General features: G+C 36.3%; 2 protein-coding genes across 4 annotated transcripts; one reads left to right on the top strand and one right to left on the bottom strand.

The window, feature by feature from the left end:
- Window positions 1–1,962: 1,962 nt before the first annotated feature.
- On the top strand, window positions 1,963–4,022 carry LOC104210747 (L-idonate 5-dehydrogenase-like). Of its 3 annotated transcripts, none has more exons than XM_009759708.2 (6): window positions 1,963–2,221; window positions 2,304–2,371; window positions 2,513–2,749; window positions 2,982–3,266; window positions 3,359–3,546; window positions 3,632–4,022. In XM_009759708.2, the coding sequence occupies exons 1-6, from the start codon at window positions 2,095–2,097 to the stop codon at window positions 3,822–3,824; spliced, it is 1,098 nt and encodes a 365-aa protein (XP_009758010.1). In that variant the 5' UTR covers window positions 1,963–2,094; the 3' UTR covers window positions 3,825–4,022. The 3 variants fall into 3 exon arrangements, with proteins under 3 accessions (XP_009758010.1, XP_009758011.1, XP_009758009.1); XM_009759709.2 differs by having other exon boundaries at window positions 2,982–3,272; window positions 3,737–4,022; XM_009759707.2 differs by having other exon boundaries at window positions 1,964–2,221; window positions 2,982–3,272.
- On the bottom strand, window positions 3,957–13,170 carry LOC104210746 (pentatricopeptide repeat-containing protein At2g22410, mitochondrial-like). The gene is made up of 2 exons (XM_009759706.2): window positions 13,094–13,170; window positions 3,957–5,883 (listed from the first exon to the last, which is right to left on the bottom strand). Exons 1-2 carry the CDS (start codon window positions 13,100–13,102, stop codon window positions 4,717–4,719), a joined length of 1,176 nt encoding a protein of 391 aa, XP_009758008.2. The 5' UTR covers window positions 13,103–13,170; the 3' UTR covers window positions 3,957–4,716.
- Window positions 13,171–20,104: the final 6,934 nt, after the last annotated feature.

Raw genomic sequence — 20,104 nt, 5'->3', positions numbered from 1 at the left:
AAGTTTAAGGAAAATAACTAAATGGCGATTTTGTCTAGTGTGAAAGCTATTTTTAAAAGGGTAAAAAAGACGAACGACATTTTGCTAAAGGCTTTCGTGCTTTTAATATAATATAGATTTATAATATTTTTCCTTTCATTTCAGTTGAATATTTTAGGTGCATAATATAATTTTTAAACTCATAAAAATTGGATTACACAATATCTAAAGTTAGCAAGTTGCTATATTCTTTATTAATATTTATAAATCATTATTTTTAACGAAAATAGGGTTACAACTTTCATCGTAGTGACAATCTCAAAGATAAACCTCTATAAATTTTCTTCGAGTTGATATTTGTCATAGCAAGTGAACTTATTTCTTTAATTGCTATTGAGATTCTAAAGTTTTGCATAATATGACATGAATTTATGCAATAATAATTTACTTTTGGATAATGCCAGTTATTATGAGAAATTTCTAGGCTAAAATTGTTAACGGTAAGAATCAAGCATATAATTTCATAGATGAGATTTTTATGTAATTACCATATTGCAATTATTGTATAACTAATTTAACTAAATAAGTCATTTTGAGGATATTGAATTCATTTACCGTGTCAATGTAATAATATTTATTTGCATTATTTAAACAAATATTACATTTATTTTAACGTTAATGTTTATTTTAGAATATATATATATATATATATATATATATATATATATATATATATATTCTTTATTTATTAACTCGATAAATACGTGCAACGCATGTACACTAAAACTAATATTAACGAAAAAGAAAGGCTTTCTCTTCCCTTCCGGCCAGAAATCGGTCCTTATCTCGGCAAGACCAGATTTTTTACAATCATTTTATTCTCTATTCTCGATAAACAAAGGGGAGAACAGTTTACCTTCTAAAAAAACAAAGTGGAGCCATTAATACTCGAAAAACAGTCTTTTTTTTCCTCTTTTATAGAGATGATATTCATAATCATGTGGTGATTATAAATTACCTGTTCAGTAGTTCAACTGCACGTATCAATCGAGAGAGTTGAAAATTGAAATAACCCACCAATAGTAGTAAAGCCTCATAATCTTTTACAATGTCACTATCACTAAACAAGATAGAACAGGTGCTTTTAATAATATATACGCAGGCGGAGCTAGGATTTCAAGTTTATGAATTCAGGATTGTAATTGTTTTAAGCTACTGAGTCCTAAATTAATAATTTATATATATTTAATAAATTTTTAAGGTAAATATAGAGTTCGAACTAAAGCCGGGTTCAGCCGAACCCGCTCTCGAGACTCTGGCTCCACCCCTGAATATGGTGTCAAGCGTTTAATGTAGTTGTATAACGCAAAGTGATATTCAAATTAAACTGTCGGAGATCATACTGCCTACAGCACTCTTTTGTCATTTGAAAAAACATGGGTTAAAATTAACTTTAGCAAATATGGATGGCAATTTAGAGTGCAGAATTCATGAGGACATTTTACCTGTTTCATGAGTATATATAGAATATCCACTACAGAATTATTTCAAATAAGCTTGAGCTCAATTCTGATTCAAGTTAATGAAGCTAATTTGAGTGCAAATAGCTTGCTTGGACTTGTAGTTGTTCCTTCCGTCTCCCAATAAGTGGCGAAGTCAGGAAATTCAATAAGGGTGTTCAACATTTGTACACCCTTTGCCAGTGGGCTATGCAAGGGTGTTCGAAGTCTATTTTTAATCAATAACAAGTAATATTTTACCTTATACTTAGTATAATATTTTGGCGAAACCACCCTTAGGCCAACATAGCTTCACCCTGCTCCAATTATTGAATTATTGAAATAATACAAATATGTCACTCATTTCTGTATCTATTCAATTATAACTATCAATCCAATTGGCCATGATAGTGCTAGTCTTGTCAATAGGACAACAACATCAGAAAAGAAGATTTCAAGTCTCACGGTTTCTGCTTTGACGTCCATTTCACAACTTCTGTTATAACGAAAGATGATAAGTCTTGGCTGACCAATCCAACATGGCAAGATATATATCGTTCCCCAAATAAAAGTACTAGTTAAATCACCCTTTGCAACGTTGTGGCAGTGAGTAAGAATGGTGATCAGGGAACATATATCAACTGATGATGCAGAAAACAGTATAACAGAAGAAGAGAACATGGCAGTTTGGCTTCTTGGTATCAAAACACTTCGAATTCAACCATATAGTCTCCCACCTCTTGGTTGGTATTTCTGTTCTTGCTCTTAGATCTCTGTCTTACTGAAATTTATTAGTTTTGCTGATACAACACTTATTTGAATTAGGTCCTTATGATGTCAAGATTCAAATTAAAGCTGTGGGTATATGTGGAAGTGATATCCATCATTTCAAGGTAAGTTTAGTCTTATTTAATTGTCAAAAAAAGAGTACTTCAATTATTAATGCTTGATGATTCAAGCTAGATAGAAGACTGGTGATATAGAGAAAGTGTTATAAGGTACTTAGCTAAATTACTATGATTTGTATGATCCAGAATATGAGAGTAGCAAATTTCGTGGTTAAAAGGCCGATGGTACTTGGGCATGAATGTGCTGGAATTGTAGAGCAAGTTGGTAGCCAGGTGAAGTCCCTGATGATCGGCGATCGTGTAGCTTTGGAGCCTGGTATTAGTTGCAGGCAGTGTCACTTATGCAAAGACGGTCGCTACAATCTCTGCCGTCAAATGAAATTCTTTGGCTCTCCTCCAACTAATGGTGCTTTAGCCAATCAGGTAATGTATCTGCTTAATCTTTTAGAATAAAAGGATACTTGAGGCTGGGCTTCACTTCAGACTTTCTCAGACCTACCGAACTTACATAGATAAACAGCCTCTTTCTCCTCAAGAATAGTCTTAGGATGGCTGAGGTCTGAGAGTTGTCCAGAGACCCGTACTGATAAAGAATTTACTTCTCTTGAAATCCTTTACTAGGCTTCATAAGAAGTGTGGAATTTGTCTGCATCAGGTGGTACATCCTGCAGATCTGTGTTTTAAATTACCGGATAGTGTAAGCTTGGAGGAAGGGGCAATATGTGAACCTCTGAGTGTTGGTGTTCATGCTTGTCGTCGTGCCAAGGTAGGACCAGAAACCAAAATAATCATTATAGGTGCAGAACCTATCGGCCTTGTCACTATGCTGGCAGCTCGTGCTTTTGGATCACCGAAGATAGTCATTGTTGATATAGATGACCAGTGTTTATCTTTCGCTAAAGACCTTGGTGCTGATGAGATCATTAAAGTTTCTTCCAATGTACAGGTTCTCATCTTCTTGTTCCAATATATTGTGGTAGTCTTTCCCTTAATGGCCAAATATGGCTGTTTCATGCAATGTTCGAGGTGCAGGATGTGGAAGATGAAGTGGGACAAATATGCAATGCAATGGGAGGTCCTGTGGATATGAGCTTTGATTGTGTTGGTTTTAACAAGACTATGTTGATGGCTCTGCAAACCACCCATCCTGGTGGTAAGGTTTGCCTCGTTGGATTAGGCCAAAGCGAGATGACTCTCCCTCTTACTTCAGCTGCTGCAAGGTATTTGTGATTCTATGATTTCTAGATGCTCACTAAAATAACTCTTGAAATTTTCAATCAGTCATTTTTTTTTTCCTCGTCATAGGGAGGTGGATGTCATAGGCATTTTCAGATATAGAAATACACGGCCACTCTGCATTGAACTTCTCAGAACTGGTAAAATAGATGTGAAACCTCTCATAACCCACAGGTATAGGTTTACTCAAGATGAAGTGGAAGAAGCCTTTGAGACCAGTTCCCGCGGTGGAAATGCCATCAAGGTCATGTTCAGACTATAGCTGCGTGGAATAGAAATTACTGGTAGTGTAGCCTAAACTGAAAGTTGGTATCCATCTTGCCTCTTTCAGCTAGAAGTATGAATAAAAGAAAAGAAAAACTTGAAACTTGTAGAGAAGGATATTATGGGCATGAATAATGTAGAGCTACTGAGCATTCATCCATTCGTCCAAAAATTTCCATGAAATTTGGCTTGTCCACATCTAGAACTTTTACACAAGGTTTAATGTCAACCCATGATCACTAGGATAAATACCAGATATGAACATGATTTAGATATATACAGTATGACTGAAAAAGTAAATAATCAACCAGCAAGACCTTTGCAGCAACATACCTTCCGATTATGCTGTTACAACTACATGCACAGCCCTATCTTCTAAGGAGAATGCTCCGACCATCACTCAAATTTTTCAGTGTTAGATGTGGCACAAAGGCAGTAGAGACTTGATTTCTAGAAATGCAAAGAGCAGAAGATTGGTAGCATACTCGCAATATGCACCTGATATACGATGTATAAGTTACAACAACCATCTATAACCTCCAGGGAGCAGAGATCATAAATACAATTCTCTACTCCAGAATCAAACTTAATATGTTCTTTTAGGTGTCAAACAACAACCTGTATCCATTTCGAGACCTTCATCTTTATAGTGCTGAAGAAAAGCAAACCGAACTCATGCATGAGTTGGCAACTCGTATTATGCTTTTTAATCCAAAAGGAAGCTAGAGAACAATAACTCTTGCTCACATGATGTGCACCTTGATTTCACGTGCCTTCAACTACTATTGCACCAGTGTACTCAATCTTGTGATAATATGTACAAATAGTACTATGCGACGGAAGCCTTTGTTTCAGATACTTTACATTTCAAAGACATGGTTCATTGAATGCTAGACGATCGCATTTACTTCAATTGAACTCCATCCTAACGGCCTTTGTACTGCACCATCATTCATCAATTGCCTTATTTTCATTGCATCATCCCACCTCTCTGCAGTCGCATAAGTGCTCGATGACAGAACATAATTACCACCATTATCAGGATCTAATTGAAGAAGTTTGTTGGCAGCAATTTCAGCAAGAACCACATTACCATGAAGTTTACAAGCACTAAGCAACATTCTCCACAAAACCACATCTGCAGCCATAGGCATAAGATTTATAAACTCAAATGCTCTATTTAAATTACCAGAGCGGCACAACAAATCAACAACACAACCATAATGCTTCATTTCTGGCATCAATCCATGATGTTTTTCCATACTATCGAAGTATTCCAAACCTTTATCCACCAAACCTGCATGAGCACAAGCAAGTAGTACACCGATAAAAGTACCATGAGTTGGCTTACAACGTTCTAACATCTGGGAGAACAGCTGAAGAGCATTGTCATGAAAACCATTCACTGCAAGGCCTGAGATTATCGAAGTCCAAGAAACAGTGTCTTTTCTGTTCATGCTAAAGAATACTTCCAAGGCTGTGTTAACAGATCCACATTTGCAGTACATATCCACCAAAGCATTCCCTACGTAAATATCCATTTTAATGTCATGCTGACGAACGTAATCATGCACTGCCTTACCCACATCAAGTGTACCTAAATGTGCACAAGCAGAGAGTACGCTAGCGACTGTAATTTCATCAGGCTTAACCTTAATTGCCATCATCTCTTGGAAAAGTGCAATACCTTCTGAAAAACGATTAGCTTGACAATATCCCGTGATCATAGAAGTCCAAGAAATCAGATCCCTGTTGTGCATCTTATCAAAAAGCTCCCTTGCAGCCATTAAATTCCCTGCTTTAGCATATGCCATGATCATGGCATTCCACGAAACAACATTTCTCTCCTCCATCTTAGCAAAAACTTCTTCAGCTAAGAAAACCAATCCACGTCTACCATACATATCAATCAATGTATTCCCCAAGTAGACATCAATTCTCACACAATTATCCTCAATATACTTTGCCACAAAATCCACAGTGTCAATATCCCCTATATGGCTACAAGCTAGTACTACTTTGACCAAAGTCACCGCATCTGCCTTTACATTTTCTGCCTGCATTGAACCAAAAAGACTCAATACTTCACGAAACCTATTACATTGACTGTATCCACAAATCAATGAGTTCCATGATACTAAGTCTCTATCAGACATTTCATCAAACACTATTCTAGCCCCAGCTAAATCACCACAAGAACCATACAAATAAATCAGAGTATTACACACATATAAGTAAGACTGGTACCCAAGCTTCAGAACATTAACATGAACTGCCCGTCCAAGAACAACATCCGAAAGTTGTACACAAGCCTTGAAGATGAAAATAAAAGTGAGGTTATTGCCATGAAATCCTTGTTGACGCATTTTGTCAAACATGTGAAGTGCAGCAATGGGTTGATCACTCTTACACAACCCACGGATCATGTAATTCCAAATTAGCAATGTTGGTCGTTCAATTTGATTAAAAGAGAGAAGGGCATTGTGTACGGATGTTGGGAAGAGGGAGTAGAATCTGATAACGTCTGAAATAGCAAAAGGGTCGGTGTGTTTTTCAGTTCTGATGAGGTGACCATGAAGTTCTTTGGTGGATGAAATGGAATTTGAACTCTTCAAGAATGAGGTAGACGAAAATAGTCTTGAGAATTTCATGAAATTTTGAGACTTTGATTATAACTCCAATTCCTCGATAATATATCTCTCTCACACACACTACGGTATAGTTTGAAAAATGAAATGTTGGTTCAGCCCATTTCAAAAATAGGTGAAAAGAAAGTACTCCATACTTTAGTTCTGCTTATACATTATACTAAACATATATTTTGATATTATACTTGTTCATTTTAGCAAATCAAGAGAAAAATAACTTTTTTTTTAAATTTTATTCTTGTCATTAATTATTCATTTCCGAAATCATTTTTCAAGATATTTTAAAATATTATTATTATTATTACTATTACTACTACTGTTTTATTTATTATTTCTTAAGGGGAATGCAAAATTTATGTAGACAAGTAAAAGTGAACAGAAAGAGTACTAGTTAAGCACCATTTGAGAAAAATTTAAAATATGACATTCAATTTTAAATGGAATTTTGGTAGTGTATTTTCATTTATCCAGAATAGTATTTTACAAGATGTGTGCGAAGCGGGCGTCTACGGGCGAGCCGCAAGCCTTGAGGCACTGAACGTAATCCCCATAAATTTTTAATTATTAACATTTATAAATTAATACTAATTTCTATGTACGTGTGTCGCACATATATCTCTCGCTAATTATTAAAAGATAAAGTAACAAATATTTTCTTCCTCCGGCTTCATATTAAAGATCAACCTTTTTCTCTAACTTTAAATAATATACATTATTCACGTCACGTCTCAACATTGCGTTAATTAAGACGACTTTAGAAAGACAACATAATTGTCAATCAAGCGATGATTTTAGACTGACAACGTCATTTTGCTCTTCTTTATCAAGTCTTCTTCTATGTCAAATTTCTTTTTCATGATATTTTTATTTCTTTCTGAATAAAAGCAGAAATATCCAAGTTTATATTAAAAATCAACTTACTATCTAACTTTAAACTATATATAGACGTTTTTCATGGCATGTCTCAAAATATGCCAATTAAGCAATGATCTTAGAAAGATGGTCGTGTCACTTTACCTTTTTGATTATTAAGTTATTCTCTTATATGTCCGATGTATATAGCGAGCCAAAAGTTTGATTTCATACAGCTTATATTAGTGGCGAACATATACTATTTGACGGATTGCGAGAGAAAATATCCATAACCATAAACGGTAAAAAAAATTTGACCGTGCCACTTTGCATGATCCACCATGCTTTTGGCCTGCGCCTGGATGGTCGTGACGTCGACCTTGTATTGGGTCACCTTAGCTTGGGTCTTGGTGTTGGCCGCGGTCACCTCAGATTTGGCCGCCTCAAGCTCATTGGCCAAGTTAGCTAACTAGGACTGAAGCTCCTCGATTTTTTTGGCTTGAACCGAGGTTCTCTCTCTTGAAATCCGGAGTTGGGACTCAGCCGACTCCAACTCTGCTTGGACGACCTCCTTTTTAGAGGCTAAGATATCAATATTCTTCTTGAACTCTTCAACCTCACCTCGTATTGCATCTATTTATTTCTGAAGATCCCCGATCTATTCGAGCCTCTGTCGAACCTGCAGAATCGGATCGTTAGTCATTATCTCCAATTCGTCTTCACTATCGTGAATCACTCGGAATACTTGCTCGGCCATCATAGCATGCTCATCCCGAGTCGTCGTTAAATCTGCCTGAAGTTTCTCATTGAGAAGCTTGTAGGTGTCAATTTTCTCAGTGAGGTCTCAAACCTCAGCCTCGCGCTCCTCCCGGATTCTAAGGAAAGCCTCGTGATGCAACACCGAAGCCTACAAGTAAGGAAGAAGATGTTAGAATTACCTACAATTCCAAGTTTAAAAGAGATAATGGAATGGCCTTTGAAGTTACCCGATTCAGAGCATGTTAGGCTTCGTTGAAAAGGCAAGCAACTCCCATCATATTCATCAAGGCTTGGTCTTCCTCGGTCACCAAGCATCTGAGGTAGCTAGCAATCCCCACGGGTGGAGAGAAGACTCGGGCATCCTCCGGGACAGAAAACACTATGTTACGCGTACGATCGGGGTTATCACTTGGGGCCGGGAATCGGTCCACCAATTTTGGGCTCGATGAAGACCCAATATTGCCCGATGACAGTGCTTTCTTTGGCATCGATAAATTTCCAAGCCCAGTGACATCTCCCAAAACGGCAAACTCTACCCCATCCAAGAAGCCGTAAATATCAACCACCACTGAGGACCCTCGCATGAGTGACCTTCCAATATATGGGCTTCACGAATTGTGGCATCCAAAAAATGAGGGGATTCAGAAATATCAATTATTCCGAGATCGTCCCTCGGGACATCTTCAACTACTCGGGAAGCCTCGCTCACGGTTTCTCCTTCGACCATCTCAGCTTGGGATGACGTGGACTCAACTCTTTCTGGTTCAGGAATTTCGGCCGAGGCTCCCTCATCAGCCTCCTCCAGTTTGGAGGACTTTTGTACGGTGACATCGGCCCGCACGCAGGTCACCAGTTTGGAACTATCATTTTCTTCTTCTTCTTCTTCAGACTCATCCCTTAATCGGTAGATCGAGTCTAAAAGCATAGCACTGGTGTCCACTTTAGGCTTGAGGGGCCTCCTCGCCAGTCTTTTCTTTTCTGAGTCCGGAGAACTCAAAGCTCCTTTTCTCTTTTTCTCTTTGTCCTACTTCGAAGTAGGAGGTTGGGAAAGGACTTCTTCTACGTCAGGGGGCTCATTCCCACATCCTTCCCGAGTCCTACAAAGGAAAAAAACGAGTAAGCTCGAGAAGTAGCCCGAATAAAAACCGTTCTATGAAAGAAGCTTACCATGATTGCGGGCCTCCCATCGACCCTTTGATAATTCTATCCAAGCACGCTCAGAGTATGGTATCTGCAACACTAGGCACTCGGCCCATTTCTTGAGATCGAGGATTACCTCCGGCGCCTGGACCACAAGCTGGAACACCAAAAAATATAGATAAGAAAAGAAGATAAGAGGTAAAACAGCAAAATTAAAAAGGCAAAGTACTACTCACGGTTCATGTTCCATTTCTCAGAAAACGGTATGTCTTCAGTAGAGATCAAGTCTGAAGTCTTTATTCAGACAAATCGGCCCATCCAACCTCGATCGCGAGCTTTGTCTATGCTCGAGAACATGACCTTGACAGCCCTGCGAGCAAGCTTGATCAACCCTCCTTGCTAAAGTCGGGGTCCGTAAAGGCACATAAGGTGATCATATCAAGGGTGAAAGGACATCCCTCGATTTGACTCACAAAGAATCAGAGGAGAATCACTATTCTCCAGAAGGAATGATGGATCTGGCCGAGGGTCACGTCATACCTCTTGCAGAAGGCGACAATGATAGGGTCTAAGGGACGCAACATGAAAGGGTAAGTGTAAACCCTTAGGAAACCCTCCACATGGGTAGTGATCGACTCCTCGAGCGAAGGTACCGCAACATGTTTATCGACCCAGTGGCACTCCTTTTTAACTTTGTCAAAGAGATCATTAGTTATCTAGCATATGTACCTCGAGACCAGTTCACATCGACCAGGTACTGAGGAGGTCTTTTTAATCCTAATATCGGAGACAGTAGGGCACGCTCCCGGAACGAAATCCTCAAGGGGATATTTCGGTGTAGCTCCGTCGCCCGTGGGCCGTGAAAAAGAGGCAGCCTCCTTTTGCGGTACGATTTTAGAAGTTTTTGCCATTGTAAAGTATACGAGAAGGGAATTGGGATGATATGCAGTTTGCTTAAGATTCAAGTGATTTGGGAGCAAGAGTTGCAACACAAAGAGATTTGAAGCAACAATGAGGGAAATTTTTAGCGTAAAGTTTGAGTGGAAGATGGTGGCGGTACTTATAGCTTCCTGGTGGCGGCTCAGAACCGGTGGTGACCGACCAGCAACTGACAGGCATTTAATGCCTCGGTAACCGAACTAACAGGACGTTTCAGTATCTACTTGTCGTTGTCGGGATCGTTGCTTATGTCATGGCACATCGAGACGGGATTGGAAAAGTTCATATCATTTCTCGTCATCTTCTTTTCGAGAAACGAGGGGACTATCTGTATACGGTCAAAATCGGGTTTGCCCTTTTGTATGACTAATCGAGACCAGAACATGATGGGCTACGATTCATGTGACATCCCGTACTTTAGTATTAGGATTAGTCGTAGTAAACCACGTGAGCTTGAAGGGACTAAGACCATTCATGAGATTATAAAGAATTTGTGACTATGTTATTATAAGACCCCATAAGTTTTTGTAGAAATTTATTTATGTTAATGTTGGTTAGAATAATGTCCACTTTCATTTCCATCATCTCTCTTAAAATGTTTGTTACCACTTCTTGATCGACTAGATTACTTTGGTAATCTTGTATTTTGTTTATCATTTTTGATCATTGAATAGTACTTCGTGCTAGTAGTATTAGGGGCTACTTGGTAGCATAATCCAATTAACTGAAGTGCACTTACAATCGAATCTGAAAATGGGCAACCGTTTATGTAAAGTAACTATGTCTTAAGTAAGTTACGAACTCATGTTGGAAAGTCAATACTTATAAGAAAACCTCATGTTTGATAGCCAACACGTATTACTAATACTAGTTTCTGGACATGTGAGTTGCACGTAAGTCCCATACAAGTAAAACAAATAATTTTTTCCTATCTATTTTTGCAATTTAAATTGTACAAACACATTATTAATTATTGTGGTTTGATTTGAAAAGTGGGTAATTTCAACTAATACATGTATGACTATCGTAATTTTAATTTTTTAAAAAGTAATTATTGGATGTATAATTATCGTTTTTGTGATGCAGCAAGCGAAGTAACATGTTAAGACGATTGTAACACAAAATTAAGCCTTAATAGAATATAAAAAATTTGACACCCATACAAAATAATAAAACATAACAGTTAGAAAAAACTCATTTGACATGCTTCCTATTCACCAAAAAAAGGACTTGATATAAATAAATGAATTATGTTAAAGATTTCGTTAAAATATTGAGTCTATATATGATTAAAAATAACTATTTTCAATTAGTACAATTATTAGCAAGTCTCCTAAATTAAAATTCTTGCATTGTCTTATTAGAACATAGCTCTAAAATCTTTTAAACAAAAGGAAATATGCTATGTGGTATAGGTGTGTGTGTATATATATATAAAATCGTATTAAAGGTTATATAAGCGTCCTACTAAGATGTCCTTTAAATCTAATTATCCTACGCTTTTTTTCTAATTCCCTACTCAAAAATACGCAAATGAATGTGCTTCTTAAAGTCCTAATGAAACGGTGAGAGCTTTTGATTTTGAAGAAAGCATCTCTTGACAACATCCGATTGATAATCATGAATATGACCAACATTTCCTAAATCAGGAGATGAATCAACCGTTTCTTTGACAAAAAATAGAAAATTACCCACAAACACAAATGGAGGGCTAAGGCCTTTTGTCATTATATTGCCTTGTGATTAGTAAAAGAGAATTGAACTAATAGTAATAGCAAAAACCAAGCAGCAAACATGTCTCACATAATCAAATTTAAAAGAACCCAATAAATAAAAACTCCAAAAAATGAACTTTAAGCATGATATGTTACGCAAATAAACTTAATTAAAGCATGGAATTTATTGGATTAAAACCTAATTCTGTGCAGCCGATCATAGAAAGAAAACATTAAGGCAAACTCAAGCACATTTTAACATATAAGTAGTGAACAAGATGCTAAACATGGAATTTATTAAACAATGGTCTATAGGCGCATAACAGCTTTGTAAATAAAGCTTCAAGTGTGGAGTCAAATAGAAAATTACTTAATTTTCTATTCATCATAGCAACAAAAATGTTTAATAACAATGGAGAGTATTGCTTAATAAAAATTAGAAAAAATAGAGTAACAATTTCATATAACAGAGGAGAAAAAAATTTAATTTACCTGGAAATCTGCAGATTTCCTCTACTGTTTCTTCTAGTGGTGATGATTATGCATATTACTGATTTATAATTCATTTATAAGCTCATCAACAATCAATCGGCGATTCATTATATGGATCTTCTATATCCATTTTCCTCTACGGATCCACTTCATAGGCACACACATTGCACGTATATCCATAATGAGTAAAAAGTTTTACAAATCAATATAAATAATTAAAAAAATGTGTTCGAACTATATATAAAAAAATTATAAGGAGAAATATAATTTTTTAATAATGATGAATCTTGATCGTATTTAGCTATAGATAATGAATGTGTTTATGAAATCCTTTCGTAGGTATAAATTAGCATGATTTCATGTTAAGTTTTATTTAGTGCATAATTTACAATGTAGAATCTTTGAATGGTCAACTTTCAAAGAATTTTTTAAGAAATCAATAATTAATCCAAGTTCATCAAATTAGCTTTAAAGTAGAAGTAATTTTTGTGCATATTTTACGGTATGCTAATGAAATGTACTAAGATTATAAAATTAAAGTGTGAAATAAAATCCGCGATTCTAATTTAAGAGCTAATCCACGGTAAACATTCATATTTTAAAAAATGTTATAAGAAATAAAATAAAACTAAACAATATTATCATATGCATGTACTTAATCCATTAACCAAAAAAAAAAACGAGGAAAAAATAGTCTGACTATGCTTTGAGAGTCCAGTTACCTTGAACATCGCGTATTCAACCTCCAAACAAGATCATATATATTGATTAGAAGACTTCCGGTTCTAATAAAGCGCAATCACTCAATTTCTTCTAAACATATGTAAGTAATATCACTAATTAATTTGGAATCGAATTATCTATAAAATCAAGAAAATAAATCTGAAATGATAAAGAAAATGGATTATCCTCATCCTGATGTGAACAAAAGATCAAAAAACAGACCAGTAAAACTAAAGAGGGGAAATGAGCTGGTTTTCTCTCTTGGAGGCAGTAATATTCCTAGTTGAAATATATTCTCAATTGAAACATTTCATGAATTTAGATGAGAATAAAATAAAAGCAGGATTGATGGTTAGGTGGAACACTTAAAGTATCAGCAGTTCCATAGATTACCAGATACATTCTCCCAAAGTGGCTTTGGCGTGATGCCTTAGAATTCTGAAAAATAAACGTATAGTCATTATGGAAGTGATTAAGTGAAAGTAGCTCGAATTATGTCTACTTATTTATCCACCCATTTATTGTGGTACAAATTAATTTTTTGTTGGAAGGTACATTTACCTTTTAGTACAAGGACATTGTAGGGGTAAAACTCAAAGGAAGGGCAACATGGCTGTTCAATTTTTTATGGGTATTTAGGTAATTCAACTTTTAGCTATAAAGGCTTCCTACTTTTAGTATAATATGATTAATAAGTGACAAAAGGAAGAGTTTTGTCGTCCTCACAATAGCACATCTTAATTTGTTAAAGTTCTACATTTATCCTTACAATTTTCAGTTAATTCTTTTTATGGCCCGTAAATCTTACTCCCTCCGTTTCAATTTATGTGAACCCATTTGACAAGGCATGAAGTTTAAAAAAAGAGAGAAGATTTTTAAACTTGTGATGTAAAATGAGACACATATATTTTATGTGGCTATAAATCATTGCATAAAAGTAAATTGTTTCTAAATAAGGAAAGAGAACATTCTTTTTGACACAGACCAAAAAGAAAATAGATCACATAAATTGAAACTGAGGCAATATCTTTTAAAGTCTTGTCCTTGACTCAAAAAAAAAGATAAGTATTTAAGAAACAAAAAAAAAAAAAAAAGAAGATGGAAAGTCTGAAAGCTAATTGTGATTGACAGGGCAAAAAAGCTACTACAACGTAACTTGCCCACATACAAAGACCAAAAGGCTCAAAGTTTCAAGTCAACAAAAATAGGAGATAAAAAGATCTCAACATATGCAGAGGCTGACAAGTTTAATTTTGTGTCTCGTATAATTTACACTAGTTATATAAAGCGTTTTTTTGTTTTACAAATATATGGACCCCAATCTTATACTTCTAGGTTCACAGAAATTTGAGTTCACAAAACTGTGAGACAAAAAAATTGCCTCATATAATTAGTGTAGTTATATGAGACAACACCCCACACTTAAACCATTGCTCGTCCTCGAGCAATCAAACTACACTTTTTTTTATAGACACGACCTTTTTAAACAATTCTCATAACTCATCACACCAAGAGTATTTAAAATTGACTAAACACAAAAGTGTAACATCTTCACCTCAAGATTTGACTCACAAGTACCACGCATTATTCACAACTCACCTACTTAATCTAACATAGAGGTCACTGACATTACCTTTCCTTCATGAATCAAGTGCCCTCACACAAAAAAAGAGAGTAGTTCCACACAATAAAATTTAAGAACAGTTAGGAACTTAAGCACTCTCAGAAATAACATTCATATGCCACAAAAAATGCACCATAAGCTTGCCCGTAGTGTACTACTCCACTAATCGAACTCATTCAATCTTGGATCAATTAAGACTTTATTTGGTTGTAATGTAGGCTACGGGACGGGTAGAATACATTTAGATATAAGAGTGGCTACACCTCCCTAAGCACTTTAATACATATACTTTAACATTCAAACCTCATACTTATGTCAAGCCAAACTCTACCTTCACATCAATATATATCAACTCCCAAATTATTTAAGCACAATTATATCAAGAGTCACCACTATCAAAGAATATATTTTTTTTCACAGCAATGCAACTATTTTTTTTCTTCTTTTCTTTGTCAATTCAAGTGGCTCTTGCTCTTTCAAATCGGTGCACTTTTCTCCTTATTTCATTGGTTCCACTCAAAAGCCAAATCAACCAACCCACACTTTAACTTTTACAAAGTTCATAACAATTCAAGTGCTCATGAGAGGTTACAATGGTTCAAATAGATGGTTAATTCAAACAAATGGGTAAGGCTTGTAATGTGGTTGCCAAAAAAACAGGATTACAGGCTCAAAGGGGTTAACTACGATATATAACAATTATGCGGGTAAAATATACATATCTGGCTCAACAAAGAAATGCCTATATCACTTCCTAGACTGAATAAAACTACTATTTCGCTTTGCAACTACACGGGGCAAGTTCTAGACATCAAATGCAATGCACAGAATACAACAAACCTCGCACACATATGACATATAACTCACTCAGGATTGGATTCACGGATACTCTAGTCAAAGCAGTTAAGCAATTTTAAGAACATACAATTTAAAGTACTTATACAATAGTCAAAAACTGAGCTTAAGCGTCACAACCAAAGTACTCACTATTCTCAAGGCATAACAAAGTCAAGAGATATTGCTTCACTTCAAAACACAACACAATGGCTCCTACTCCCAAAAAAACTAACTACACCCGGTTCAAATAAAACCTTTGGAAAAGAACCGTGGTTTAAAGAAAAACCAAGGGGTAATTATTACACTACCTAACAAAAGAAAATCTTTTTGTACTTTTTCTTTAGACTTAAATCCCTCAAGAAAATTGTCTAATAGATCCATCGTCGAGAAAAGTCCATTCTTTTCTATTTAAAAAAAATAATTACTCAATTACTAACACAACTAAAATAGCATAGAAAGTCACTCAGACAATCTCCTCACCCCACACTTAAAATTATGCATTGTCCCCAATGCACACCATAACTAATAAAAGGGTAAAAGAGACTCCCTGATAGGCCAAAGGCCGAAGCATTAGCAGCTCATGGGTAACTCAGACTTCTCCCAAGCTTGGTCCTTCGTACGGGTACCTCACACTTAGTTCCAACCATTTGGTTTGCTGTTGCATTCTTCCAATAGCTTTGCTTTCCATACTCCTAGAAAATTAAAAATCGACACTACAAACATAATACAATTAAAAATAAAAAAATAAAAAAAATAAAGCAGTAAAGTTGGGTTGCCTCCCAACAAGCGCTTGATTTAACGTCGCGGCACGACACGAATCACTTTTTGCCTCCACTTTGAACATATGAATTGGACCCCTAGTTTTGATTCAAGCTTATGATCATGATCATGGGGCGGTGGAATGAATCTAACTGGCCCAAGGAAATAATGTAGTATTCTGCACTCCTTGTCCTTTGTATGAGGTATGTAATCCCGACTTTCAGGCAAGAAGAATTCCAGAATGTAAGCACTTTGTTCCTCATTCCTTGACTCCTCAAATGGCTCAGACGACTCTATTTCCATATCATCATCTAAACACAATGTGTAAAAATGCTTGGAGTGAGGACCAATGCGCTCAACTACATGAACATTGGGACTGTCTACATTCTCAACACTAATGACAATAGAGTCAACTAAATATGTATCCTCAATATCCTTGGTTGACTCTAGTATCTCTTCTATAACATCGACATCTTCAAAATATAATGCGATTGATTGTTGGTGTTCTACTCTAGCCTCTTCCTCTAGCTCATCCTTGTATTTTTTTAAATCCTCCAGTAATATGACAATTTCTACAGCCCTTTCTTGCTCATATTGGCTACTATCCACAATGTCAACTTGTTGCGCTTTACCAGGTTCAATTAATTTATTCGCTTGAGCCTCCAAGTTGTGAATAATTGCCCCTTGCCTTTGTACCCGCAGTTGTATCTCATTATATTGTTTCGTAAGGAACTTTAGCATATCCTCGATCTCTTTCAGGTCCTCATACCTGGGTTCTTTGTTCCTATTAACTTCACCAAAAAAAGAAGAACCATCAAAGTAAGGGGTTGGGGGAAGGTAAGCAAGGGGTTGAGGGAAGGTAAGAAATATAAGCACAACCGTGAAAGTGACCATCTTGACCACCACACATATCACACACATTCCACACATAAGATTGAGTTGGTGCACAAAACTCGCTCTCGGAAATATTTTGATAATTTTGTCAAGGGTGGTTTTCATCACAATATGCATAAGGAGGATTAAAAGTAGAATTACCAACATCAAAACTTTCATAATTCCATGATGCCATGTTTTTTTAAATCAACAAGTAAAACAAAAAATAAAAGAAAAAAAAATCAAATACAAAAAAAATAAAAATAAAAGTTCAAACTTGAAACCTAGCAATATGTACACCCACAACTACACTGTTAGTTCCCCGGCAACGGCGCCAAAATTTGATCACGCCCAACTATGCCTTATAAAAAGGACAATACGGTCGTTGCAAATATAATCCGGTTCACAAGTCCAAAGTCGAATCCCACAGATAACTAAGGTTTAGCTACAACTGTTCACTATCACCAAGAAGACAAGCTTGAACAATTCCTAACTTATAGATATTTAGATTCTTGTGTTTAACTAATTAACTAACAAATTAAAATACTAAATTAACAACTAAATATACTAAGGGTTAGAGACAAGATTAAGGAGGTCTAGAGTTATGATTTCTCCAATTGTCGGAATCGTTCCCGCTATGTCTTCTATAATTTCGCCTAAGTATTCTCTACCGATCATGAACACTCTTACTACTGTAAATATCTCCCGAGTAATTACGACAATTTACTAGACACACTCTCCTGAGCTACGCTAGCTGGCTTTTAATACAACTCACTTCAGATCGCACCCAAGGCTTTGTTATTCCTAATCCCGCCTTTAAACCCGCAGTTATAGATCCCTCTTATACTTTGGGAGTGATGTTGTTCAACACTTACCTAAATATGCACTCTCTCCCGAGTTATGCATATTAAATAGGCACAGCTAATTGGGAGCTCTTCAATCAACCAGAATATAAACGTAGTTGAACAAAAGAGAAAAGCTATGGCTCAATTATATAAAAACATAACAAGAATTTATCCTACAAAAGGTTCTATCAAAACTCTAGATAACAATTTAGCTATTCATAATAGTATGTAAAACTACAATACTAAAAGTCATAACCAACAATGAAAAATAGGAAGAAGAAGGAAAAACTCGTGGAAGAATTCTCCGCCTTGCTCCCAATGCGTTCTTGTCTCCTTAGGTCGAATCTGTGTCTCAAATCTATCCTCTTCTCTTTCTTGGCCGGCTTCCTTGGTTTAATATAGGTTTAGGGCTTAAAATCCCGTGTTTTGCACTTTGGTCCCTAAAATTTACACATCATGCTGCGGTCCCACCGCGGTTACGCCGGGACCTCGGCCAAATAGGCCCTCTGAATCTGTAGCTCTGCTCTGCCGCGGTCCTACCGTAACCGCGGTTTTTCACCCTGTTCTGTTTGGAATTTAGAAAAATGTAAAACATGAAAGTTGTAGCCCTTTGAGTTATATTTCTAATCATATATTATGGATCCCAAATAGAGTTCTGCGCAAAACGTTATGTCTATTTTACTAGACAGTGCGCAATATACCTCTTCGAGTCTTCGTTCGTACTTAATTATCAAATTTGACCCCCGAACGCGATCCCGGCTTAATTCCTTGATCTCTTACTCAGACTTCAAAGCTCAAAATTACTTAATTTCATTCTATAATATCTATATAGCTCGGAATCACTCCTACAAGGCATAAAACACACCGTTAGTGCAAAACACTAGCGATTAAAGTGCAAACTCAACTAAAGTGCAGTAAATTAGAGTATAATAGTCGACTAAAATACGTAATTATAGCCTATCATCAAGACATAAAATAAAATTTTACCCCAGACGCTCATGTTGTACAAAAGTACAATAATTTTCTACAGTGGTTAAAAAAAGTAGATCGCTACCCAACTCTTGATTAAGTGACAAATGTCTCTGTGCATCACTACGGAGATTGATTTTACGCACAGTTAAGGACAAATCTTGAAAATAAGATTAATATGGAAGCTAAAAGGTTGGTGGTATACTCTTCAAAAACCCCCAGAACATCCTCTGTTTCTCATTGTCTGTTTTTCTCTGCTTTGAGGCTTCCAGATTGTTGCGGAATATCGTGGGTTAACTAGCACACAATCACACATAAAGCAAATAGAGAAGAAAAATCAACACAAGGATTTAACGAGGTTCGGCCAAGACTAATCCTCGGGGCAAAAATAGAGAGAGTTTTCCACTATCAATGAGAAAAGAAGCACAATACAATCTATAGAATCCCCAACTACAACCCCTATATATAGATCCCAAAAGGTCCCAAACATATATGAGAAATGTTTCCCAATTTGACAAGGACTATAAGTTTTCCTTTTCCAAATCTATTAGGACAATGGGTTTTCCTAAACCTATAGGGACTATAGGTTTCCTAAAAATACAAGGAAATAATTCAAGCCACAAATAACAAATCTTCCCCTTGGCTTGAATTCTCTTCATCAACAGGAACAACGTCTCTCTACCTTGACCTCAGCCCTTGCAAGGGCTCTATCCATTTTCGCACGCATCAACCAAGTCTAGGAAACACCTAAACTTGTTAAGAGACTCAATCTCTTTACTCATAGCACTAATCCGTCGATTTGGTTCTATACTCGGAATAGCTTCTAGATAGCTATAACACTCAAACGCATCAACGGTCTCTGCAACTGCCAAAGCAAATCCCACTGGATTCGTATATCCAAGAAGATTCCCATCAACTACGTTTGCAACCTTTGCGGTCGGTTGATCACTCTCTTCTCCCTGCCTGTTGCAATGCTATATGGTTGTTGTTGCGCAGGTGCATCAACATTATCATCTTGATCAATATTTTGCACCTCCTCCACTTCCTCTACTTTAGAACTACTAAGCTGAGCTAGTGGAGATTCAATTTCTAGCTCTATGCGG

Source organism: Nicotiana sylvestris, chromosome 5 (genome assembly GCF_000393655.2).
Source record: "Nicotiana sylvestris chromosome 5, ASM39365v2, whole genome shotgun sequence".
Lineage (NCBI taxonomy): Eukaryota > Viridiplantae > Streptophyta > Magnoliopsida > Solanales > Solanaceae > Nicotiana > Nicotiana sylvestris.
This window is presented reverse-complemented; position numbering and strand designations above follow the sequence as displayed.

What these genes read in the sequence shown, in the direction of transcription:
- LOC104210747 (XM_009759707.2), top strand. Translation starts at nt 2,095, where the DNA reads ATGGTGATCAGGGAACATATATCAACTGATGATGCAGAAAACAGTATA. An exon ending in GTGATATCCATCATTTCAAG is followed by an intron (nt 2,372 to 2,512) that starts GTAAGTTTAGTC and finishes TGTATGATCCAG; the next exon opens with AATATGAGAGTAGCAAATTT. An exon ending in ATGGTGCTTTAGCCAATCAG is followed by an intron (nt 2,750 to 2,981) that starts GTAATGTATCTG and finishes TGTCTGCATCAG; the next exon opens with GTGGTACATCCTGCAGATCT.